This window comes from Protobothrops mucrosquamatus, unplaced genomic scaffold (assembly GCF_001527695.2).
Source record: "Protobothrops mucrosquamatus isolate PMUCROS unplaced genomic scaffold, P.Mucros_1.0 scaffold910, whole genome shotgun sequence".
Classification (NCBI taxonomy): domain Eukaryota; kingdom Metazoa; phylum Chordata; class Lepidosauria; order Squamata; family Viperidae; genus Protobothrops; species Protobothrops mucrosquamatus.
In genome coordinates this window covers 255,470-278,250 of record NW_015387162.1, presented here as the reverse complement: position 1 = coordinate 278,250, position 22,781 = coordinate 255,470, and the positions used below count along the sequence as shown (strand labels likewise).

The following is a 22,781-nucleotide window of genomic DNA, read 5'->3' as shown; positions in this document are numbered from 1 at the left end:
AAGAAAAGATATGCACTAAGTTGAATGGCTCTGCTTGGTAGGATTCCAAGGTTTAGGTGATAAAAATAGATCAAAAGCCTTTGAGTGAAGAAATAGTTCAGGCAAGTTTAATCGATGATTGATGTGGCAAGACTTTCAGTGCCATTCAAGGAAAGTAATCCTAGTTTCCTTATGGATCTCTCTCTCTCTCTCTCTCTCTCTCTCTTATATCTATCTAGAGTACATCTATCCAACTCTCTCTCTCTATTTATCTCTCTATCTAGCTATTATGTTTCATCTATATATATATCATCTATCCGTATGTTTGTCTAACTATATCTATCTATCATCCTCTATCTATCATTTCTCTAACATCTCTCTATCATCTATAACTATCATCTGAATAAGTAATCTTAGTTTCCTTATGGATCTACCATCTCTCTCTCTCTCTCTCCCTCTCCCTCTCCCTCTCTCTCTCTCTCTCTCTCTCCTCTCTCTCTCTCTAATACAAAAATATAAATGCCAGAACAAGAAAGAATTATAGAATCAGAGAGCATCAGAGATGGAAGGGGCCTTGGAGGTCCTCTGTTCCAACCCTCTGCTCAAGAAGGAGGCCCTATACCATTCTGGACAAATTTTTGTCTAATCTCTTCTTGAAAACCTCCAGTGATGGAGCATCCACAGCTTCTGGAGGAAAGCCGTTCCAAAGATTGATTATTCTCACCGTCAGGAAATTCCTCCTTAGTTCTAGGTTGCTTCTCTCCTTGATAATCTTCCATTCGTTACTTTTTGTCCTGCTCTCAGTTGCTTTGGAAACTGCTGTCATGTCACCCCAAACCTCTTCTTTGCTAGACTAGATATATCTAGTTTCCACAACCATCCATTGTACAGTTTAGCCTCCAAACCTCTAATCATCTTTGTTGCTCTCCTCTGCACTTTTCTTAGAGAACGGAAGGAGAGAGTGCACTGTGTACCATTGTGACTTCCTGAAGGAAAGGGAGAATTTGAATCTAATAAGTAAGGCTTTAGTAAGACCACATCTAGAATACTGCATCCAGTTTTGGTCACCTTAGTATAAAAAAGACGCTGAGACTCTAGAAAAAGTGCAGAGAAGAACAGCAAAGATGATTAGGGGACTGGAGGCTCAAACATATGAAGAATGGTTATAGGAACTGGGCATGGCTAGTCTAGTGAAGAGAAGGACCAGGGGTGACATGATAGCAGTGTTCCGATATTTGAGGGGCTGCCACAGAGAGGAGGGGGTCAACCTATTCTCCAAAGCACCTGAAGGCCAGACAAGGAATAACAGATGGAAACGGATCAAGGAGAGATTCAACCTAGAAATAAGGAGAATTTTTCTGACAGTGAGAACATAAACAAATGGAATGTATTGCCTTCAGAAGTTGTGGGAGCTTCATCACTGGAGACTTTCAAGAAGAGACTAGATTGCCATCTGTCAGAAACTGTATAGGGTCTCCTGCTTAGACAGGGGATTGGCCTAGACCAGGGGTAGGCAACCTTGGCTCTTTTTTGACTCATGGACTTCAACTCCCAGAATTCCTGAGACAGCCATGCTAGCTCATGAATTATGGGAGTTGAAGTCCACAAGTCATAAAAGAGCCAAAGTTTCCCACCCCTGGCCTAGACCTACAAGGTCCCTTCCAACTCTGTTATTCTATTTTATTAGTGAATTTGCTCCTCTTACTTGAGTTGCAGTTTCAACCACTGTTTCAGCTGCACCATACAGAGCAGACAACTCCACTGTAGTCTTCCCTGTGAGGAAAAACAGAATTTTAAAAAGCAAAATTAATAACATAGGAAGAATCATTTTACAGAATAGGAGAGAGTTTGGGACTTTCTGGAGAATTGAGGACCTTTGATTACCTCCCAAGGTGTCCAGACTTGGATCTTCCAGAGAAACGCTCCTCAAAAACAACTCCTGAGGAGAATTTGATGGATTCCTGCTTCCCTCAGAAACTCTGATGTCCTTTGTGAAGGACTTGAAATAGGAGACAGGAGAAAAGAAGAATTAGTGGACATTACACAATACAAAGTGGATTCTTGAAAGCCTCCAATGTTCATCAGTGAGGCTGGAAAATAAGAAAGGAATGTCTGTCATCATTTTTTTTATAATGAAACAATGTCCTACAAGAATTAATGAAACATCTCCACATATTATGAATTCCAGAAACCTGGTAGGGAGATGTCTATGGAGATTCTCAGTCATTCAGATCATGGTTGTCCCAAAGGTGCTTTTTCAAGAGGCAACTGGACTTTCTTTTTTTTCTCTTTGAAGACATTTTGCTTCTCATCCAAGAAATGTCTTCAGCTGTGACTGGATGGTGCAGAGTGGAAGGATTTATATTTCTTGCAGGCAGCTGGTCATTTTCATTGTTTTAGAGACGTTGAGGCCACTTGGAGGTTTATCTGTGTCCTCAGGGCCAGCTGAGTAGTGCAAAGGGGTGTAGACCCTTCTTGGAATTGCTGAAAGGACTGTGTTGTAGACTGGAGATAAATGATGTCGTATCCCCCCCCCCCTCTATTGAGAGAGGGCTATTCAACATCATCTATCTCCAGTCTACAACACAGGCCTTTCAGCAGTTCCAAGAAGGTTCCACAACCATATGCAATGATGACCCTGAGAATACAGATAAACCTCCAAGTGGCCTGAACGACTCTCTAAAAGAATGCAAATGACCAGCTGTCTGCAAGGAGTATAAATCCTTCCATTCCCCACCATCCCATTAGAGATGAAGAAGCTTCTAGGATGAGAAGCGAAACATCTTCAATGAAAAACAAGAAAGTCCAGTTGCCTCATGAAAAAAGCACCTTTGGGCCTCTGGAAGGGAGAGGTGAAGAATTCAACCACATTCTTTATTCCAGTCAAACCCTTCTGGGCTCCCAAGGTGAAGGTCTCTCACCTGCTCCTTCTGCTCCCCTGCCTGGCTCAGGAGAAGGCCTTCCACCAGGGCCACCGCCTGGGAGCTGGTCTCTGCTCCACACTCTCGCACCCAGTTTTCCATCTTAATGGGCAGAAGGGCCAGAAACTGCTCCAGAACAACCAGGTCCAGCATCTGGGCTTTGGTGTGCTTTTCTGCTTTGAACCATCGATTACAAAAGTCATGGAGTCGGCTGCAAAGTCCTCGGGGATCCTCAGAAGCCTGATATCGGACGCTCCTGAAGTTCCAGGACTGAACTTCTGAAGGGATGATGGTGTCTTCTTCCAGGATCTTCTGCCCACTTCTTGCCCAGGTCTCCTCACAGCACCCAGGCTGAAAAGTTGAAAGGCCTTTTCCAGTTCCCTCACTTCCTAAAGGTTGGGTCTCCATTCTTTCTCTGTTCTGTAACGCAACCCCAAATGGGTCCAAGGACTCTTATGTGAATCTCCAAGAAACGTTTCTTTAAAGGACTGTTTCTCTTGTTGCAGCTGTGGTGATAGTTAGACGTTCAGCCCTCTTTAGCCGAGAGATACTTTTATCTATAAAATTATATGATGAGTACAAATGGCTTCCAGTTTGTGTTTCTAAGATAGAAAATAAAATAAATTCAGAACAAAACCGAATAATAGAGTTGGAGGGGACCTTGGAGGTCTTCTAATCTAACCCAAATCTAATCAAGGACAGAAGCAACCTAGAACTAAGGAGAAATTTCCTCACAGTTAGAACAATTAATCAATGGAACGACTTGCCTCCAGAAGTTGTGAATGCTCCAACAGTAGAAGATTTTAAGAAGAGACTGGACAATCATTTGTCTGAAATGGTATAGGGTTTCCTGCCTGAGCAAGAGGTTGGACTAGAAGACCTGCAAGGTCCCTTCCAACTCTATTATTCTATTCTATTCTATTCTATTCTATTCTGTTCTATTCTATTCTATTCTATTCTTGCTGAATTAATGTATTTGGAGCATTTTCTATTTCTTGATTATTTTTCACAAGTAAGGTCTTGCTTTTTAAAAACTAAACCTACATTCACCTCCAAGCGGGTTCACGCAACATGTCAACACTCCAAACAAATTAGCCAACCAGAAAATCTCTGTTCACCTCAAATGAAATGCAAGAACATGACCCTGGCTTAAGATGCTCCATTACCCTTGTTCAAGACTGACTTTTGGAGCGCCAATCCAGACTCTTACAGGCAGGCATGTCCACACAACATGCCCTGAAGCCCAAAAGGGTCAGTCAACAGTAGGAGCCAAGTCCCCCCCCCCCAAACAGGGTCTGGAGATACTGTCCTGCTTCACTCCCCCTCCCAAGACAGGTTCCATTGTGAAGGATTTGGCTCTCTTTTGAGCCTCATCCAGCACCTAGTGCGAATCCGGACCCATCTGGGGCATCTCCCGTCTTGCAAGGCTTTTCTTATCTCTTGCTTGAGATCTTCCCTCTTCTCCTGCCTTCCCCCCCCCCAGCTGTTCCCAGAAAACCAGGCGGGAAGGACTTCCCCAGTCCCCACCTCTTTCCTGGGAATCCTGAGTTCCGTCGAGGAGGGGGCAACAAGGCTGGTCTGGTCCTCTGCTTCCCCCCCCACCCGCGCGCCTGTTGTGTGCATGGAAAGGGGGGGGGACAGCAGGGGAACATGGGATTTGGTCTCTCCCACTCTTGGGACTCAGAAGACTGAACTTGGATGAGGACTTGGCATGTGTCCCTCCCTCCTCCAGGATGAGGACCCTCCGCCTCCCTTTGCATGGGAAGAGAGACCCTCCCCCCCTTCTCCTCCCTTAGGGCCACATCTGGCTGCCTCCCCTGCAAGACATTCCCCCCGCCTTTTTTTCTCTTTTACCTGCAGCAAAGCTCAGAGGGTGATGGAGAGTGCAGCGTCCTAGAGAGGCAAAGCTCTGTGACGTCATTCTCTCCTGCTCCTCCTCCTCCTCCGGAAAGCCAGCTGTGGCCTTCGTCCTCCAGCCGCTCCATGGTGAAGCGCCCTGTGTTCCCTTCGCTTGGCAGAGGGAGCCCCCTGGTGGATGCCTTGTGCAACGCAGGTGCTCAAGGCAAAGAGAGGAGAAAGGCTGCAATTTCCGTGAGAGGCTGTCATGTCCTCTCTAAAAGCGTCTTCTTGCCCTCCTTTCTTTTCTCTTTCTTAATAGAGGCTGTTACAAAGGGACGAAACATAGAATAAGACATAGAATAACAGAGTTGGAAGGGACCTTGTAGGTCATCTGGTCCAACCCCTCCCCCAACACACATACACATCATGGAGACCCAACCCTATTTCATGCTCTCACACAGCCCCAGTCGCCGTGACCAGTGTTGAGAGTGTCGTGGATGTTTACGGCCCCACCCATGTGAGCCTTGCCATGGGCATTTGTAGCCCCACTCCTGTGAGCGTCATCCTGGGCATTTGTGGCTGCATTTGTTTGAGCATTGTGGGCATTTGCGGCCCTACTTGTGCATTAGCTGACCCAGTCGTGCGAGTGTCATGAGCGTACATGGCTCCACTCACGTGAGCAGCACTGCAAACATTGCGGGTGTTCATGCATGAGCACATGGGCTAACACCCCCACCACAAAACCGTCCCCTCACACCCATTCCAGCCCGTCAATGCTGAAAGGTTGGGAAACTCTGCCCTTAGGCATGGAAGTCAGCTGGGTGACTTTTGGCCTGTCCTTCTCTTTTGGTAAACCACTCTCAGGCAGTTTGTTGTAGGAAAAACAGGAGTGGGTATTCAGCTCCAGTTCTGATGCCTTTTTAAAGAGAGGGATTTCCTTGGCACCATGGCCAGCTGAGCCAAGCAATCAGCCAACTTTCATCACAAGATGATTTCTCTTCCGAGAAAAACTTACACTGGATCAATCCCTAATGGTTCAAACCCCCTTCTAAATTAGAGAATCTATGTGTTGGATGGAATTCCTAAAGACCTATGTGGCTGGACTTCAACCCAAACCCCCGATTCAATAATTGTTCTATCATTAGGTGGGGAAAATTACTCGGGATATAAGGAAGAAAATCTTTGATCTTGGACATTGTAACTCTGGAATATTATCCGGATTTCTGTCCTGTGCTGCATAGGTAAAAAGTGCATTTAAAAAAGGAAGAATTAAGCTACGAGACTGAAAGTTTATATAAAAACAATTCTGGAGACTAGTCCTTAAAAGAATGAAAATCAAAAGAGACCTTTATTGAAGAAATTGCAGGATGACAGCAAAGCTGAGATTGCCCATCCGTGGCTTAAACCTGGCATGGTATTTTTTTTATCATCCCAAGAGTCGAGGAAGCCAGAAGACTAAATAAAAGAGAACTGAAAGTGAGGGTGAAGCTTTCTCTCAGCTTGTGGGTTGGTTTCTGAACATTTCATTACCAGGCTAGGTAACATCTTCAGCTGAGTATAGAGGATGTCAGTGTAAAGTGTTCTTGTTTATAAGGGCTTCAGGTGTGGGTGTGTCAAGAGAGGGTCTTGTGATGGGCTTTGAGATGGGGAGGTTACATCAGATCAGGGTCATTGGGAGGTGAACGTCTGGGGGTCTTACATGGGTTGGTTGAAGGTCGGTGCTCTCTCCGGTTGGCTGTGTGGTTGATCTGGATTCTGAGGAGTTCATAGGTTGGTTGTAGGTCAATGTGCCTATTGATGGAATTGCTTCCCATCACAAGACCCATCAGAAGCCTCTCACTGATGACTCACACCTGACCCATCATAAGACCCATCACAAGACTAGAGTAGAGTAGAATGGAATGGAACAGAATAGAATAGAATCTGGAGGGGACTTTGGAGGTCTTCTAGCCCAGCCTCCCCATTCAAGCAGGAGAATCTATACCCTCTGAGACAAGTGACTGTCCAGTTTCTTCTTAAAAACCTTCAGTGATGGAGTGCTCACGATTTCTGAAGGCAAGCTGTTCCACTGGTTAATTGTTCACACTGTTAGGAACTTTTTCCTTAATTCCAGGTTGCTTCTCTCTTTGATCAGTTTCCAACCAGTTTCTTGTCCTGCCTCTTCCAACCATTGTTTCTTGTCCTGCCTTTGGAAAATAATTTGATCCACTCTTCTTTGTGGCAGCCTCTCAAATACTGGAATATTGCTATCATGTCTCCCCTATTGCTTTTCTTTAGACTAGCAAAACCCAAGTCCCGCAACCCTTCTTCATATGTTTTAGTCTCCAGTCCTTTGATCATCTTAGTTGCTCTTCTCTGACCCTCTCTTGACACACCCACATCTGAAGCCCTTATAAACACTTAATCCTGACATCCTCTAAACTCCGCTAAAGATGTTACCTAGCCTGGTAACAAAATGTTCGGAAACCAACCCACGAGCTTGGAAAACAAACCTTCACCCTCATCCTACACCCGAGCTACAGATATTCACCACTATTGCAGAAATGAAAGTGTTGACCATCTGTCAGAATCCAATTATATTTCATTTCTAGCTACCTACTCTGAAAAAAAAACCCATTTTTTACTCTCTCTGGATTCTGTCATACTACGAAAGGGGAGGAGGAAGCAAGGGGGTTTTATGACTCTCACTTCCTTCATTTAAACTACAAAGGACTGGATTTTGATTCTTATCAAGAGGACTGACTATAACAATATGGCCATCGCTTTTCATCTACTCTCTCTCTGAAGTCTCCCTTTTGCCGGCAGTGAGGGAAAAGGGATGGAACAATGCAACGCCTGGTGTTCTGATCATGAATCAAAATGCCTTTATAATCCAATCACAGACAAATAAACTCAAATAAAGATGATTCCAAAACAGATAATTTATTCAGTCAGAAAACAATACTTGCTATTTGTAGATTCCATCTGGATATTGCAATCTGTTCATCTTCATTAGATAATTAGTGAATTGCAATCTGTTCATCTTCATTAGATCTTCATTAGTTTCTCCACATCAACTTCTTACGTGGTTCCATCTGAGTCATCCAATGGCCCCATGCTTATCTCAGACAAAGAACATTCCAAACTGGCTCATGGCCAGGATATCCTGTGATGAACTTTAGTGGCTCCTCCTTTCCTCTCACTACTGACCTATTAACATGGGATAGCTGACTAACTAAACTACATTACCCATAAGCCATCTCTTAAGGAGACAGTACTTAACCCAATAAATGCCAAACATTCTTACAGACCTACATGCTCTAGTCAGGGTTACACAGGGTTACACGATCCAGAATATTCCCCGCTTGGAAATTTGAATTTCCACTACTAACTAACTGAAATAAGCAAAAAACATAGCATTAAAGCATGCAATTCTCATTGTTAACTAACTTGTGACTAAATAGGTAAAAACATGGTATCAAATATAACAGAAATAAGCAAGTGTTACATCAAACAATGCATATACAAAATACATAGTTTGAGGTTCAATCTTCTAGTTCGATCTTCTTCAGCAACGGGACCAAATCGGTGCTCAGCCTGGTACAAGAGTCTTTGAGTCACGGTCTGGCTCACGTGGCTTCACAATCTGGACCTCAGCTTGGCGAACTAGTTCATCAAAACTGAGTGGGGCCCGGTGCACAAGTCCCATGGGCCAATAGTTTTGGTATGCGTTCTTGTCTCTCAGCAAAACAAGGTCTTCTTCCTGTAAAAGAAACTGGAACCAAATCTGGAACAGAAAAATTGGAACCCAAAATTTCTCAGGAATGAAGGAACCTGGATCCACATGATGCTCAGGAACCGAAGAACCTGGAAGCACAGAAAACTCAGAAATGGCAGGAGCTGGAAAAACAGGAACAGCAGGAGCTGGAGAATCAGGAACATCAGCAGGAGCTGGAGAATCAGGAACAGCAGGAGCTGGAGAATCAGGAACATCAGCAGGAGCTGGAGAATCAGGAACAACAGGAGCTGGAGAATCAGGAACATCAGCAAGAGCTGAAGAATCAGGAACAACAGGAGCTGGAGAATCAGGAACATCAGCAGGAGCTGAAGAATCAGGAACAACAGGAACAGAAGACTCAGGAACTGAAGGGTCTGGAACCATTGATGGAGCATTGAAAATGGCTGCTACTGTTGTCATGAGGGTGGTGAAGACTTCATGTGTGGGCGTGGGTGTCTTTGACAACATAGAGTCCATGATTTTGCAGGGTACGCCAATCATGTGCTCCCACGCTTCGCCCATGTGAGATGCATGGGGAAGGTGATTTTTGGCCTTCAGACATTTGTCAATCACTGGATCATGGCAAATATCTTCAATAGTCTGTACGTCCTTGCAGGCTCCTACAAGGTTAATTCTTGGGATGCTAAGACAAGTGATCAAGACGATCAAAACTATGCCCAATCTCAGGTATCTCTGCTTAGAGGAGGGTTTGAAGCAGATTGGTTGAAGTTTACTGGGTACCTGAGGTTGAACGTTGGTATGTCGATCTGGAGCTGGAAGCATATAGCGTTGTGGTCTCTGTGGCATCTGGCTGTTTGGACAAGCCAAGAACTCAGGACTTTCTAGCCAGATCAATTCTGTTAACTGTGTGGCGAGGTTGGGCCACTTAACCTGATTCACAAGGTTCTTATCTGTTGGCACATGTTGCCATTGTTCAGGGCTTAAAGATGTTTCAATCTTTTCTGCTTACATAGACGTAGAAGTGTCTGCTTTGTTTGCAGATGTAGCTTGACATCACCTTGCTGTCTGCGTAGAAGGTGGTAGACAGTAGTTCAAAGCACAACGTCTTCGCTGTCAAGTTGGTGAGCTTTACAGTTAAAATGATACCACATAGTTCTAACCTTGGTACGGTGTGGCCTTGTTGTATTGTTAGTCTCGCTTTTCCAAAGAAGACACCGAGACTGCAGCTCTCCCCGTTGTGGACTCTGGTGTATCTTATGGTTGCAATCAAAATGACGTAAGTATGGCTCTCCCCGCTGTAGACTGTGACGTATCTTAAGGCTGCATTTACCTTCGTTGACACATCTGAGGAAGCGTACAATTCTTTCCTTTGTACGGTGGCAGGTGAGCTAGAGACATACGTGCGCTGCACTTGCATACACTGGAGACATCTTGGGAGTACACTCCACGACTCCCAATCTTGTTTCTGTTCTGGTAGACGCGGCTCATCCCAATGTGTGGTGCTCAGGGAGAACGCGCATAGCTGCAGACATTGTTTGTCCTCTTTGGACAAGGCTAAGTTGTTGTAATTCTCACTGGTCTGGAACACTATTGCTTCCAAGACAGGTTTGGTTGTCACAAGCATGCAGTGTTCTAGGTGTGGTTTTAGGTGAGATGCTCCTCCATTACTGGTAATGGAGGTTTTTGAGATGTTCACCTGGGTTGGGGCTTGCGGTTGATCAACACAAACTGTCCCTCCTATGGCCCAACCGAGTTCTGTCTTAATAGCTCCTGGGGTTCCTGGTGGACCTTTGATTCTTTCATCGGAACCAATGGACTCTGGGGCGTCTCATCTCACCATGAGTAGGATTTCGGCTTCAGGATCTAGAGGAGGGATTAAATCGGCTATGTGCGCTAAGTGAGGTATTTTTCTTGCTGCCTCAGGTGTTGAAATTTCACTGCGAACATCTGGTAAGGTCTCCCATTCTAACACTGATGGTAACAGGAAATGTGAACTCCCGTCTATCGATTCTATGCATAGAATCGATAAAGATTTTCCTCCCCGCCGTGCGCATTGGTACTGTGCATGTATTTATTGCGAAATGCTTTAATTCACTCAGGAGGTCGAAGAGGCCGAAAAAGGCGGGCTTAGCTATAGTCACCTTGCTGTGTGCATCTAGTATGGCGTACATCTTTACAGCCCTTTCAGGTTGTCCGTTGGGGTAGACTTTTGCCAGACAGGTGAGCATGAAGGAGGGTGCGGTGAGTCGCCACATATATCTGTGTAGTACGTCCCGTACGTATCTAGGTGTTCTTTGAAGTCACGTTGAGTCTTCGTCGTCGTAGGATAGGTCGAAGACGCTTGTTGTGTCTCCTCAGAGGGTTTCTTAGATTCTAAATGCAAGGCTGCCGGGTGCTTGTCACTGTTACACAGGTGGCATTTCACCCTGATTACGCGATCTTTGGCCATGTGATCTATAGAGTCACAGCATTTGAAGCATATCCTTTGTTCTTTGAGTAGGGCCTTTCGATCATCCAGGGATTTTTTCCCAAATTCTCTGCAATTGTTTAGAGAGTGTGAAGATTTATGAATTGGACAAGTCAGGCCTTTCCTTGGTGGGCGAGGTTTCGAACGAGTACTCCTCGGTATTTGTTCATCTGAAGTCTTCTTTGGCCGGGTCATGATCTCTGTTTTGTACACTGAAATAGGAGTTCTGTCCTTTGTGGCTTGGAAGGAACTTCTATTAGTACCAAAATTGTGATTGGTCCGTTTTGGCATTGTGAAACATGTTTCATGGACGTCAAGGTAATTGGGGTCATTGTACATATCTGATTGATCAGAAACAAAATCTGCAAGAGCAGCAAAGGGTGGAGGTTTGCTGGGGTACTGTTTCCTGTGGGACTGGGTCATATCAAACCATTTATCTTTCAATTGTCTTGGTAGTTTTTGAGTGATAATGTTCTGTGTGTCAAACTGCTCAAGGGGAGCAAGTCCAGGCATGGTGCCACTTTCTTGTGCTGCCTGGAGCTCTTCTAGTAAGATGGAGAATCTCCAAATCTGACTAGGATCATTGATATTGATGTTAGGGAAATCATAGAGCTCCTGTAGGAATAAGGCCTGTGTCAAAGAAGGTGCCCAATATCGCTTGTCGAGCGTTTCCCAGGCTCATTGAAGGGCGGTGGGTAGGTCAGTTAAACGTGATGAGAGGATCGCTTCCACTGCTTTTGAGGATTCGGGACCTAGCCATTGCGACATAAGTCCGAGTTCTTCCCCAGAATGTAACCTCTCTCTGTGGAGGGCTTGCTTGAAAAGATGCTTCCACATTAAATAGTCCTTCCCTGGTTTGTCAGAGAATTTTCGCACGCCTGTGGATGCCATGTCCGACTTTCTTCCACCGAGTGTTGGAGGATACATTGATCCTGTGTATGGGCTATAGTCTGGCGGAGGTGGTGCACTGTTTCCGGGAGCGGGGGCGTGCGCCATGTCTGGCTGGTAACTTTCTTCAGCGTGTTGTCCGCTCAGGGTATCTTGCCATGTCACGTGCGAGGGACCTTGTTGGCTTGGTCTGAATTTCTCTGCTCTGGCGTTGAGCTGAGGGGACCTGACTTCTTGCGTGCTTACTTGTTGGAGGGTTTCTCATCTTTCGGATGGTGCATAGCTGGCTCCCTGGTAGGCTGGCACAGCTGGTGGTCGAGATTCTCTTCTGTGGTCAGGTCTGGTAACGGTTCCTTGGGATGCTGCCTCCTGTTGTCTCAATGTTGACTCCTTTCTGGCGAGCTCATCTCGGAGCCGTTGCACTTCCTGCTGTGTAACCGTTGCCGCTGCAGGTGGACCCATCCGGTTGCCATCAGTGGTATGGTTCGGTGGGTTCAATGGGGCAGCAACGATGGGAAGATCTTGTGACCTAGATGTCGCGACGTCAACTCTCTGGCTGACCGGCACATCTGGCCGTTGAGATTCTTCTCTTCGTCTACTCAATCTTGGGGGGCTTGTGGATAGCTGTGGTACTCTCATTTGTTCATGTTGCAACGCGCTTTGGTTGTCCACGTAGGCCTGCACATGGCTATGAGGGCTTTCCCTTCCTAGCCTTTCCAACCCATGTGTAGATGTAGCATCTTCCAGCTCTCTCTGCAGGGCTGCTGCTCTTGCGACTGCCTCTTTTGCTTTCTGTCGGCGCTGGGAAATCTCAAAGTTGGCTTGAGCTTTGACCATGTCTTCCCTTTGTAGATGCTGTGCCTCTACCATGCGAAGGGCTGCTGCAGCTTGCACTTTGGCCACTTCTTCCCTCTGCTGTCGCTCTGCCTCTGCTACACGTAGAGCTGCTGCAGTCTCTGCTTTTGCCAATTCTTCTCTTTGCTGCTTGTCTTCTACTGCTGCTTGTGCCGCGGCGTCAGCTATTGCAATGGCGATTCGCGCTTGTGTGAATTGGGTGGCAAGGCTCTCTGCCCTTGAGGCTCGGGATGCTTGGCTCTGACGAGAAGACGCTTTTGAATGGCGGGAGGCGCCTGTAACGTGAGATTATTGTGACACGCTGGAATATGCCCGGGCTCGTGGTGAGTTGTGGCAAAAGGGTGAGGCTTTTCCAGAGGTGTGAGATGGAGCCACATGTGATCGCTGGGATGGTGCATGCGAATGGCGGGAAGTTTTGGACCTGGCCCTCTCGACTGGTCTATCTCTCGGGCGAGGCTCGGACTCCAGGAGGCGTTATGGGCTCTCTAGAAACTTGTTGCGCTCCATGTTTTTTAGCTTGAGGCTTTGCATCTTGCTATCGACTGTTGGCTCTCCTAATTGTGCCTGAATGTCTTCGAGTTGCCGCTCAGAGCCCATCCATTGCGCGGAGGTGTTTACCTTATCTTCTTCCAGTTGGCCCGCACTTTCAGGAAAGAGCTCCTCCTTAGGCCCTTGGTAGAGTTTGAGTAATTTCTCCCAGTGTCTTTCATGGCGCTTGTAGTGCATGGCTTCTGTAGGTTTTCTTTGGTGCCTCAGGTCATAGGGACCCTGAGACATCTTTGGCCTTACTGAGGCTTGAGCATCAGCCTCTGTGTACAGGTCAAGGTTGGCTGTTTGCAGCATTTCTCCTTGACCGACTGGTTGGGGTGTCTCATCTAGGCTGGTTGGTTGAACCCCTTCTTCTAAATCAATGGGACACTCTGCCATGGTTAGGACAGGTTCAATAAACTTCCTACCTATTTTTGAAGCAAATTTGATGAACTTCTCTCTTTGGCCACTAGGGATCGCTACTTGCAGATCAGCTACTGGGGTGCTATCTGTGGTTGGAGGCACCACTGGGTGCACTCTCCTGTGTGCGTGGGTACTTCAGCACAATTCACCCTCTCACCACTAGGGATCACTGCTTGCAGGTTAGTCACCAGGGTGCTCTTCCTACGAGGTTCACCCTTTGTCCACTAGAGGGCTTTCTCTGTGCGTGATTAAAGGCTTGCGTGTAGTTCCTCCTTTAACCACGAGGGGGCGTTTGGAGAGAGGCCAGCCAAAATTTTTCTTTACTACCACGTTACCCTTAGTGGCCACCTGGGAAATTACTGAGCTCTACTAGCTCCCGTAACTCCCACCGTGGTCGTTAAGTTGCAAGCTGGGGACTGCTTGGGATAATCTCCACTAGGTCGTCAGCTTTGTGATAATAAGCAAGGTTAATTGCTGCCTTTTCTTCTCCTTAATTTGCCCTCAGCATAATCACCACTAGAGGTGACTGCTTGCATGATTACTTTGGGTGAAGTTCACTCTGTGCCCTCTAGGGGGTGTTGGTAGCTTTGGATGAATTCAGGGACTTGCTCTTTAACTATGAGATTCACTCTGCATAGTTAGAAAATTGCATTCACCTCTAGGGGGTGCTCTTAACTTGGGTTGATGCGGTTACCAGAGGGGGGGTGCCTTTCCTTCAGCAAGGATAAAATTGCTGAATAAGTGTTGTGTGCAGATTAGTCACCAGGGGATGCTACTGCACTGCTATTGGAGCCTCTGAAAACCTTCTCTTTCCATTAACATAGTTGGAATTCCAAGGGGAGGGGGTAATTTAGACTTCTCTCACTAATGTTGAGTTAGTTGAAAAGGAAAATTACTTTATTGGTGGCTGGTTGTGCTGGGGCCCCTTCTGGGGTGTGGAATTCCAGGCAACATGCAGACAAAGAAAATGTGATTTGAAATCCTTTGCACAAGGGGAACGCTCTGTGTTCTTCCCCTTTTAAGAGTTAATTGCCTGCCTCTGGCTTCTGGCGACAGAAAGGAGGGAGTTCGGAAGAACCTTTAAGTAAAGTTTCTCGCAACTAAAAAAAAATTTCCTTTCTCTTTCTTTCAAATGCGAAGTGAGGCTAGGTTGCATTCCAATCTCTCCCCTTGGCTTTCCAAGCAAACGGGCTTGGTCTCACACACATTCAAGCTGTTTGAATTGCCGGCAAAGAAAGGGGGGTAGCTGCCCAATGCTCCTCTGTTCTTTAGAAACACAGATTTTACATGCAGGAGATTCTTAAAATGAGATGCAATAGGCAGATAAACTCAAATAAAGATGATTCCAAAACAGATAATTTATTCAGTCAGAAAACAATACTTGCTATTTGTAGATTCTGTCTGGATATTGCAATATATTCATCTTCATTAGATAAATTCATTAGTTTCTCCACATCAACTTCTTACGTGGAGTGGTTCCATCTGAGTCATCCAATGGCCCCATGCTTATCTCAGACAAAGAACATTCCAAACTGGCTCATGGCCAGGATATCCTGTGATGAACTTTAGTGGCTCCTCTTTTCCTCCCACTACTGACCTATTAACATGGGATAGCTGACTAACTAAACTACATTACCCATAAGCCATCTCTTAAGGAGACAGCACTTAACCCAATAAATGCCAAACATTCTAACTTACAAACCTACATGCTCTAGTCAAGGTTACACAGGGTTACACGATCCAGAATACCTGGGATCTGGGAAAAGAGAGGATGAGTGATTATCGCCGGAAGAACTGTGGGGTGGGGGCTGCTTGGGAACACTTAAAATATTGAATGGTAGGGGTTGATCCCTCAGATCCTGTCTAGAACGCCTGCAATCATTTTCTCTTAATAAAGATGCCTGTTGGAAGAGATATTCCAAGAGTTCTGTCTTCTTAAGATGTAAAGTGAGGTGGTCCTTACATTAGACAGGATCTGCAAAATTAGTCCACCTGGAAGGGAGAACCTTGCCGGAAGACTTCGCAAAAATTACCATGTGAGACGATGGAGCAGAGAAGGGAGAAAACCCCCCGGAGAGGGAGCCACTGCCCTGACTGAAAACCTGCCAGATGTCGGGATCTGAGAGGTCAGATTCCTCAGGAGAAGAGGTGGTGGAGAAACGTAACCACAAACCTTGGTGGTCAATGGGCGTTGGAAAGAAAGGCGAGTGGGTAAAGAAATCAAGAAAGGTGACCCTGAGACGGGGGGGCCAACCAACCAGAATGGAAGCAGGAGATGAGGAAATCCCTGTACGCAAGCGAAGAGGAACAGAGCTGGGCACCCAGATGTAAAGTGAGGTGGGTCCTTACATTACCCTTGTAATTAATGTTCAACGATGGAGATGTAAATTACGGGGCAAAAACAGCAAAGTCAAAGGCCAGAGTCATTGTTATGCAACTATGTTAGATGCTTCTAGTGGCCAATAAATTGAGAGATGCAAAAAGCGAAGGGCCCAAAGTGGGTCTTCCAAGAAAGAGTATATTCGGGGCTCTGTATGGATGAACGCTCAACATTATTCAAAAAAACCAATTGTAGTTATTTTTTTCCACTCTCTTCAGAATCGTCGTTTCTTCTTATCTTCCCTTCATTCCCTAACATTTCATTTCTCCACAGTAATAAATAGCTCAAGAGTCCCAAATTTCTGATAATTTGTTTATACGGTTCTTTTCTGTGCTCATAAAGGGACTGATGTTGAGTTCACCCCTTTCCACACATCAGACAAATTTATGATTTTTCCTAGTGTGGGTCGATTGATGGGAAATGAGGGAACTTGACGAAGTGAAACATTGCCCACACTCCGAGCATTTATATGGTTTCTCCCCAGTGTGGATTCTGTTATGTACAATATAGTGACCCTTTAGTCTGAAGCTTTTTTCACAGTTCTTGCATTTGTAGGGTTTCTCCCCGGTGTGGATCGTTTTATGACCAGTAAGAGAACCTGAAGTTGTGAAGCCCTTTCCACACTCCGGGCATTTATATGGTGTTTCCCCGGTGTGGATTCTTTTATGGTAATTGAGTTGAGTTGAAGTAGTGTAGCATTTTCCACATTCTGAGCATTTATACGGTTTCTCCCCAGTGTGGATTCTGTTATGTATAATATACTGACCTTTTTGTCTGAAGCTTTTTGCACAGTTCTTGCATTTGTAGGGTTTCTCTCTGGTGTGGATCATTTTGTGATCAGCAAGAGAACGTGAAATTCTGAAGCCCTTTCCACACTCTGGGCATTTATGTGGTTTCTCTCCAGTGTGGATTCTATTATGTACAATATATTCACGTTTTACTCTGAAGCTTTTTGCACAGTTCTTGCATTTGTAGGGTTTCTCCCCGGTGTGGATCATTTTGTGAGCAGTAAGATAACTTGAAACTCTGAAGCCCTTTCCACACTCCGGGCATTTATATGGTTTTTCCCCGGTGTGGATTCTTTTATGGTTACTGAGGTGACTTGAAGTAGTGTAGTGTTTTCCACACTCCGAGCATTTATACGGTTTCTCCCCAGTGTGGATTCTGTTATGTATAATATACTGACCTTTTTGTCTGAAGCTTTTTGCACAGTTCTTGCATTTGTAGGGTTTCTCTCTGGTGTGGATCATTTTGTGAGTAGCAAGAAAACTTGACATTCTGAAGCTCTTTCCACACTCTTGGCATTTATATGGTTTCTCCCCTGTATGAATCCTTGTATGGTAAGTAAGGTGTATTGCACAACGAAAGCTCTTTCCGCATTCCTTGCATTCATACGGTTTTTCTCCGGTGTGGATTCTTTTATGGTAAGTGAGGTGACTTGAATAAGTGAAGCGTTTTCCACATTCTGTACATTTATATGGTTTCTTTCCAGTGTGTTTTTGGTTATGAACTTTATACTGATATTTTTTACTGAAGGTCTTTCCACACTTGATGCATTCATATGGTTTCTCGCCTGTGTGACTCCTAAAATGGGAAGTGAGACTTTGTGGAAAATCGAAGCCCTTTCCGCATACCCTGCATTTGTACGGTTTTTCTCCTGTGTGGATCCTTTTATGGGAAGTAAGATAATTTGAGTCTCTGAAGCTTTTTCCGCAATCCAGGCATTTATATGGTTTCTCTCCTTGTATTCTCTGAGGCAAAGTAACCGAAAAGGTCCTTCGGAAACGTTTTCCACATTCATTTTGTTTCTCTATCGTGTGGCTTCTGCAACAGTCGTATAATCCTGATTCGTGTGCGGGTATTTTTCCACACTCTGGCCAAGTCTCTTTTTCTGGCTGATCATCTTTGCCCGAGAAGTCACTGACAGCTACATGTTGTAAAGTAGAGCATTTCTCTAGCTTCCCTTTTAATTGTTTTTCCTGAGAACTTTGCTTTCCAAAAAATGTCCGTATGTGCTTCATTCTGCCTTTTTGCAATGGTGCTGCTGATTCTTGGCCAGAATCCTTCATCTTCCATTCACCACCTGCTTGGAGCAGAAAAGTTGACATAAAGCAGTGGTGGCGAACCTATGGCACGCATGCCAGAGGTGGCACTCAGAGCCCTCTCTGTGGGCACATGTGCCGTCGTCCCAGCCCCTCCTCCCCCGGCGGCCCCCTCGTCAGCAGCCCCCCCAGAGGAGAGACACCCCTGAGCGCAGCCTACACAGAGCAGAGCAGCCAAAGACATGGCAGCCGGGCAGCGGGGACAAGACTACGACCTCTCACCGCGTCACGTGCAGTTGATGTTACGGGGTGCGGGTGGAGAGTGTGGCTGCCATTGTGCTTTTGGGCCATCTGGGTGATCTGCAGTGGGTGGCCCTGCAGGTAGGCGAAGGGGCCGGTGGGGGGGGCGGGGCAGATGGGCGGGCGGCAGCAGTTATTGGGCACTCAGTCTCTAAAAGGTTTGTCATAACTGACATAAAGTGAGGTGCAAACAGAATCAGGCCTCCTCATTGTTGCATCTCTTGTTTGAACATTAATCAAAATTATAACCCCACCCTCTCAAATCTTCTTCCTTTTATCTTTTTTTGTGATTCTTCTGCGTGTGTCTATCAGGGTATATTCAAAACATGGGGCGATGCCTGGTACTGGTGTCAGGTCCCCAGAGAATATTATTGTTTCCTTATGCCTATTCCTGAATTTGTAACTTTTCTTTGTGGCCTGCCATTCTGTTGGGAGGGGGGAATGTCTTGGGGATACTTTGCACTGTCCGGCTATTGTGCCCTTCCCCCAGGGGATGGAATGTATCACCCTTTTCTGAGAGATGGTTGCACTTGGAACCACAAGGAAATGAAAGTGAGGGAGACCTTGAAAGAACGAGCCAAAGAACCCAGTGATCAACACTATTCCATTTGTGGATTGACTGGAATTCAAATGAATACTGGGACTCTGGGGGGAGGAATATTGAATAATGCTTTTATTATATCGCTTCCACGGGTTTTTCCCCAGACCTCACCTTGTTTTCCCTGCTATCACTAGCCCCTAATAAAAGTTCCTTTTGAGACAATGCCTGTTTCAAGAGTTCTGGGTAAGGAAACGTCTGCAAGAAAACAACCAAGCTCAGAAAACACCAAGGATCCCTCATTTCAACCATGAGCTGCAAATATTCTCCCTTATTAAGATCACGTAGACTAGAGGTCCCCAACCTGTGGGCTGCAACTCACTACCGGGTCATGTCTGTTGGCCAACCGGGCCATGTGAGTGGCTTGCCAGTGTGCGTGTGTGTGTGTGTGTGTGCGCGCAGTCACCCTCCCATTCATGTTAGCGTCGCCATGAGTGTTGCTGGGGCGCTAGTGTTGCCATGAGTGTTATGCGGGTGCTAGCGTCACTGTGAGCGTCACGTGGGTCTTAACGTCGCCGTGTAGCATGGGCGCTAATATCGCCATGAGCATTGCACGGGCCTTAGCATTGCCATAAGTGTCGTGTGGGTGCTAACATCGTCGCCAGCATCACACGGACCTTAGCATTGCTGTGCATGTTTTTCATCCACGCAGCCCCATTCGCACACCTGCCCCTCCCTTTCCTTCCGGGCCGCCAACCCAGAAAAGTTGGGGACCTCTGATTTAGACTTTTGTGGTGGGGCTCCATCCGGTCTACTGCTCTAGATTCAGTTCCAAGGAAGCAAGCATAATAATGGGCTTGATGATGGGGAACCCATTGGTTTAATTTCAGTCTGGACATGCTGGTGGATTTGAACCTGGGAACTCATTTCAAAGAGGGAGTCCTGCACTGAAAAAAATAGTACTCAGACGGGGTATGTTCATTCATCCTTAGATGTCCCTGCATTTTCTGGGCAGAACTTACAAAAGGAAGCCTTGGAGAAAATTTGGGGTGGGAGGTGGGAAGAATCCCGAGTGGAAGGTCTCATTACTTGAGAACCTGGCCCATCAGATGGCCCAATTCTCTAACAGCCAAATCCCTGTGATACCATTAGGACTTTCAAATGCCATCATTACAGATGGAAAAATCATTCACCATAAAGAGCAGTTAAGGAAGTATCAGAGGAAATATTCAGGGAGGTTTTAGGAGAAGATCTAACATTTATTGGAAATTGCGGGAGGGGGTCAATAACCAACAGAGACCCGCGAGAAATAAATCCAATTTGAAACTTGTCCATTTTGTTCCTGCCCCCAAATATTTCCCATTTACTCTTCATTTTTCTGATCCCAAAATCACATGGCTGCAGGGAGAGGAAAAGAGAGAGACAGAGAGAAAGAGAGAAAGAGAGAGGGGGAGGGAGGGAGAAAGAGAGAGGGAGGGAGAGGGAGGGAGGGAGAGGGGGAGGGAGAGAGGGAGGGAGGAAGGGAGGGAAAAAGGGCAAGGGTTTAGTTGGAGAGATTATTGTTTAATTCTATGAACTGGTGTCTGGGAACCTCAGAGTTACTTTTGCTTCAACATTACCATGCCGTGTATTCAATATAACAGTAACATTTTCGGAAACGGAATGAACCGGGATTTTTATTTGGATCCTCGAGCTGGATGTTGACAAGTGTTTCCCTTAACAACTGTGTGAAGAAAGATCGTAAAATGAGCAAAAACTCATTTAACAACCCTCTCACTTAGTATGTCAACGATACTAACATTGGATGTTCCTGCTCTGACAACTGAGAATTGGCACAGGCTCCATCTAAGCAGAGCACCATTGATCCATAGATAGATATTCAATATTTTTATGCACTGAAATGTTTGCTTAGTAGTTTATTAATTTATTAAATTTATGTGCCTCACACCATCTTCCCAATAGGGTGACTCTGGGTGGCTTAAAGAATGCTGAGGGAGATGGATGGCCTAGAAACATGAAAGATAAATAGATAGATAGATAGATAGATAGGATGAATATGATAGATAGATAGATAGATAGATAGATAGATAGATAGATAGATAGATAGATAGATAGATAGATAGATAGATAGATAGATAGAGTGACTGGGTGGCTTAAAGAATGCTGAGGGAGATCGGCGGCTTAGAAACATGAAAGATAAATGGATAGATAAATGGATGGATGGATGGATAGATAGATAGATAGAATGAATATGATAGATAGATAGATAGATAGATAGATAGATAGGATGAATATGATAGATAGATAGATAGATAGATAGATAGATAGATAGATAGATAGATAGATAGATAGATAGAGTGACTGGGTGGCTTAAAGAATGCTGAGGGAGATCGGCGGCTTAGAAACATGAAAGATAAATGGATAGATAAATGGATGGATGGATGGATAGATAGATAGATAGAATGAATATGATAGATAGATAGATAGATAGGATGAATATGATAGATAGATAGATAGATAGATAGATAGATAGATAGATAGATAGATAGATAGATAGATAGATAGATAGATAGATAGATACTTCCTCGGAGTAAAAAAAGGCTAGATCTCTTCCTGCTTCTTCCCAAGAGAGAATATCTCTTTGGAGACCTTCTAATAAGAAACAGCGGATGGCATTTAATTACTAAAATATCTGATGGGTGAATAGCAAACTTGCTTACCCAGAGAGGCCACATTCCTATAATTTTCCAACATGACTTCCCGATGGAGCGCTTTTTGGTCAGAATCCAGCTGAGACCACTCCTCCTTGGAGAAATACACAGCCACCTCCTCGAAGGACACAAGACCCTCCTGAACAAGGAAAACAAAGAACCGAACAGGGTCAAGGAGGATTTGGAAGGTCTATCCCATTACGTACAAATTCCCAAAGCAAAGATATGCACTAAGTTGAATGGCTCTGCTTGGTAGGATTCCAAGGTTTAGGTGATAAAAATAGATCAAAAGCTTTTGAGTGAAGATGTTGGAATATTCATGAGCAGGAAGAGTCATGTGGTAACTCAGTCAGCCAATGTGAAGAAAGTGCTACTGAGTCTGTGCAAAAGGTATTGAGTTAGGAGCTGAGTTTTTCAGTCAGTCTCTGGTTTGTCTCTGTATCTCTCTGTAAGAAGTCTTTATTGTGCTATGATGCTGTAAAGAAGAATGTATGGTATTGTAAATATTTTGTTATGAATATAAAGGAGTTATTTGAATCAACTAAATGCAGTCAACTGTGAGAGCTTCTGATTTATTTTTCACCAATAGAGAAATTAAAATTCTCTAACAGGTTATGGGCCAGAGCTTACTAAGGACTGCATTGTAATTTAAAGCTGGAAGAAATTGCCTGTGTTGAAAGTATAAGAACAAGGCAGAATTAGCAGAATGGCTGCAATGGAATTTAAGGAAAGCTCTGTGCCTCGTTTAGGCCAGGAGAATTACATTATATGGGCTGCTAAAATGGAATGTTTGCTGAAAGCAAAAGAGCTGTGGTATATCGTAGAAAATTCCCCATAAGTGTTTGCAGCTGCTGATCAGAAAAGTCATGATCAAGCAATGGCTTCATCTTGGAGGACTTCCGGTGGCAGGCGACTTCGCTGGACGCAGCTGTTTGCTGCTCCCGCCTGTTTCTGCGTAAAAGCCGTTTTGACAGCTTGCATCAGCTGTCAAATGGCTTGATACCTTTCCCCTGGGCATAGGGGGATAGGTGAGCTGCCCGAGATAGGAGTTGAGTTCCCGAGTCGTCCCTTGTGGACGATGTAGGTGAGAACTCCTCCGGAGCCCCGGGCTTCTCCGCGATCCAGGACGCCTTCGCCGTAGCGAAGCTAGAAGCCGCCGCCACCGCTGCAACTTAAAGTTAACTGTGAGTTT

At 45.3% G+C, this 22,781-nt stretch overlaps 1 protein-coding gene and 1 pseudogene across 1 annotated transcript in view; one reads left to right on the top strand and one right to left on the bottom strand.

The window, feature by feature from the left end:
* Positions 1–22,781, top strand: part of LOC107290500 — a 177,079-nt pseudogene that overhangs the window by 113,837 nt on the left and 40,461 nt on the right.
* LOC107290502 (zinc finger protein 729-like) overlaps positions 1–22,781 on the bottom strand; it is a 68,960-nt gene that overhangs the window by 26,846 nt on the left and 19,333 nt on the right. Inside the window, exons 4-10 of the mRNA XM_029284760.1 lie at positions 16,379–17,749; positions 13,286–13,435; positions 11,136–11,539; positions 10,737–10,994; positions 2,901–3,111; positions 1,864–1,978; positions 1,685–1,752 (exon numbers count right to left, since the gene is read on the bottom strand). Of these exons, the coding sequence (XP_029140593.1) occupies positions 1,685–1,752; positions 1,864–1,978; positions 2,901–3,111; positions 10,737–10,994; positions 11,136–11,539; positions 13,286–13,435; positions 16,379–17,749 (2,577 nt within the window). The remainder of the gene's footprint in view (positions 1–1,684; positions 1,753–1,863; positions 1,979–2,900; positions 3,112–10,736; positions 10,995–11,135; positions 11,540–13,285; positions 13,436–16,378; positions 17,750–22,781) is intronic.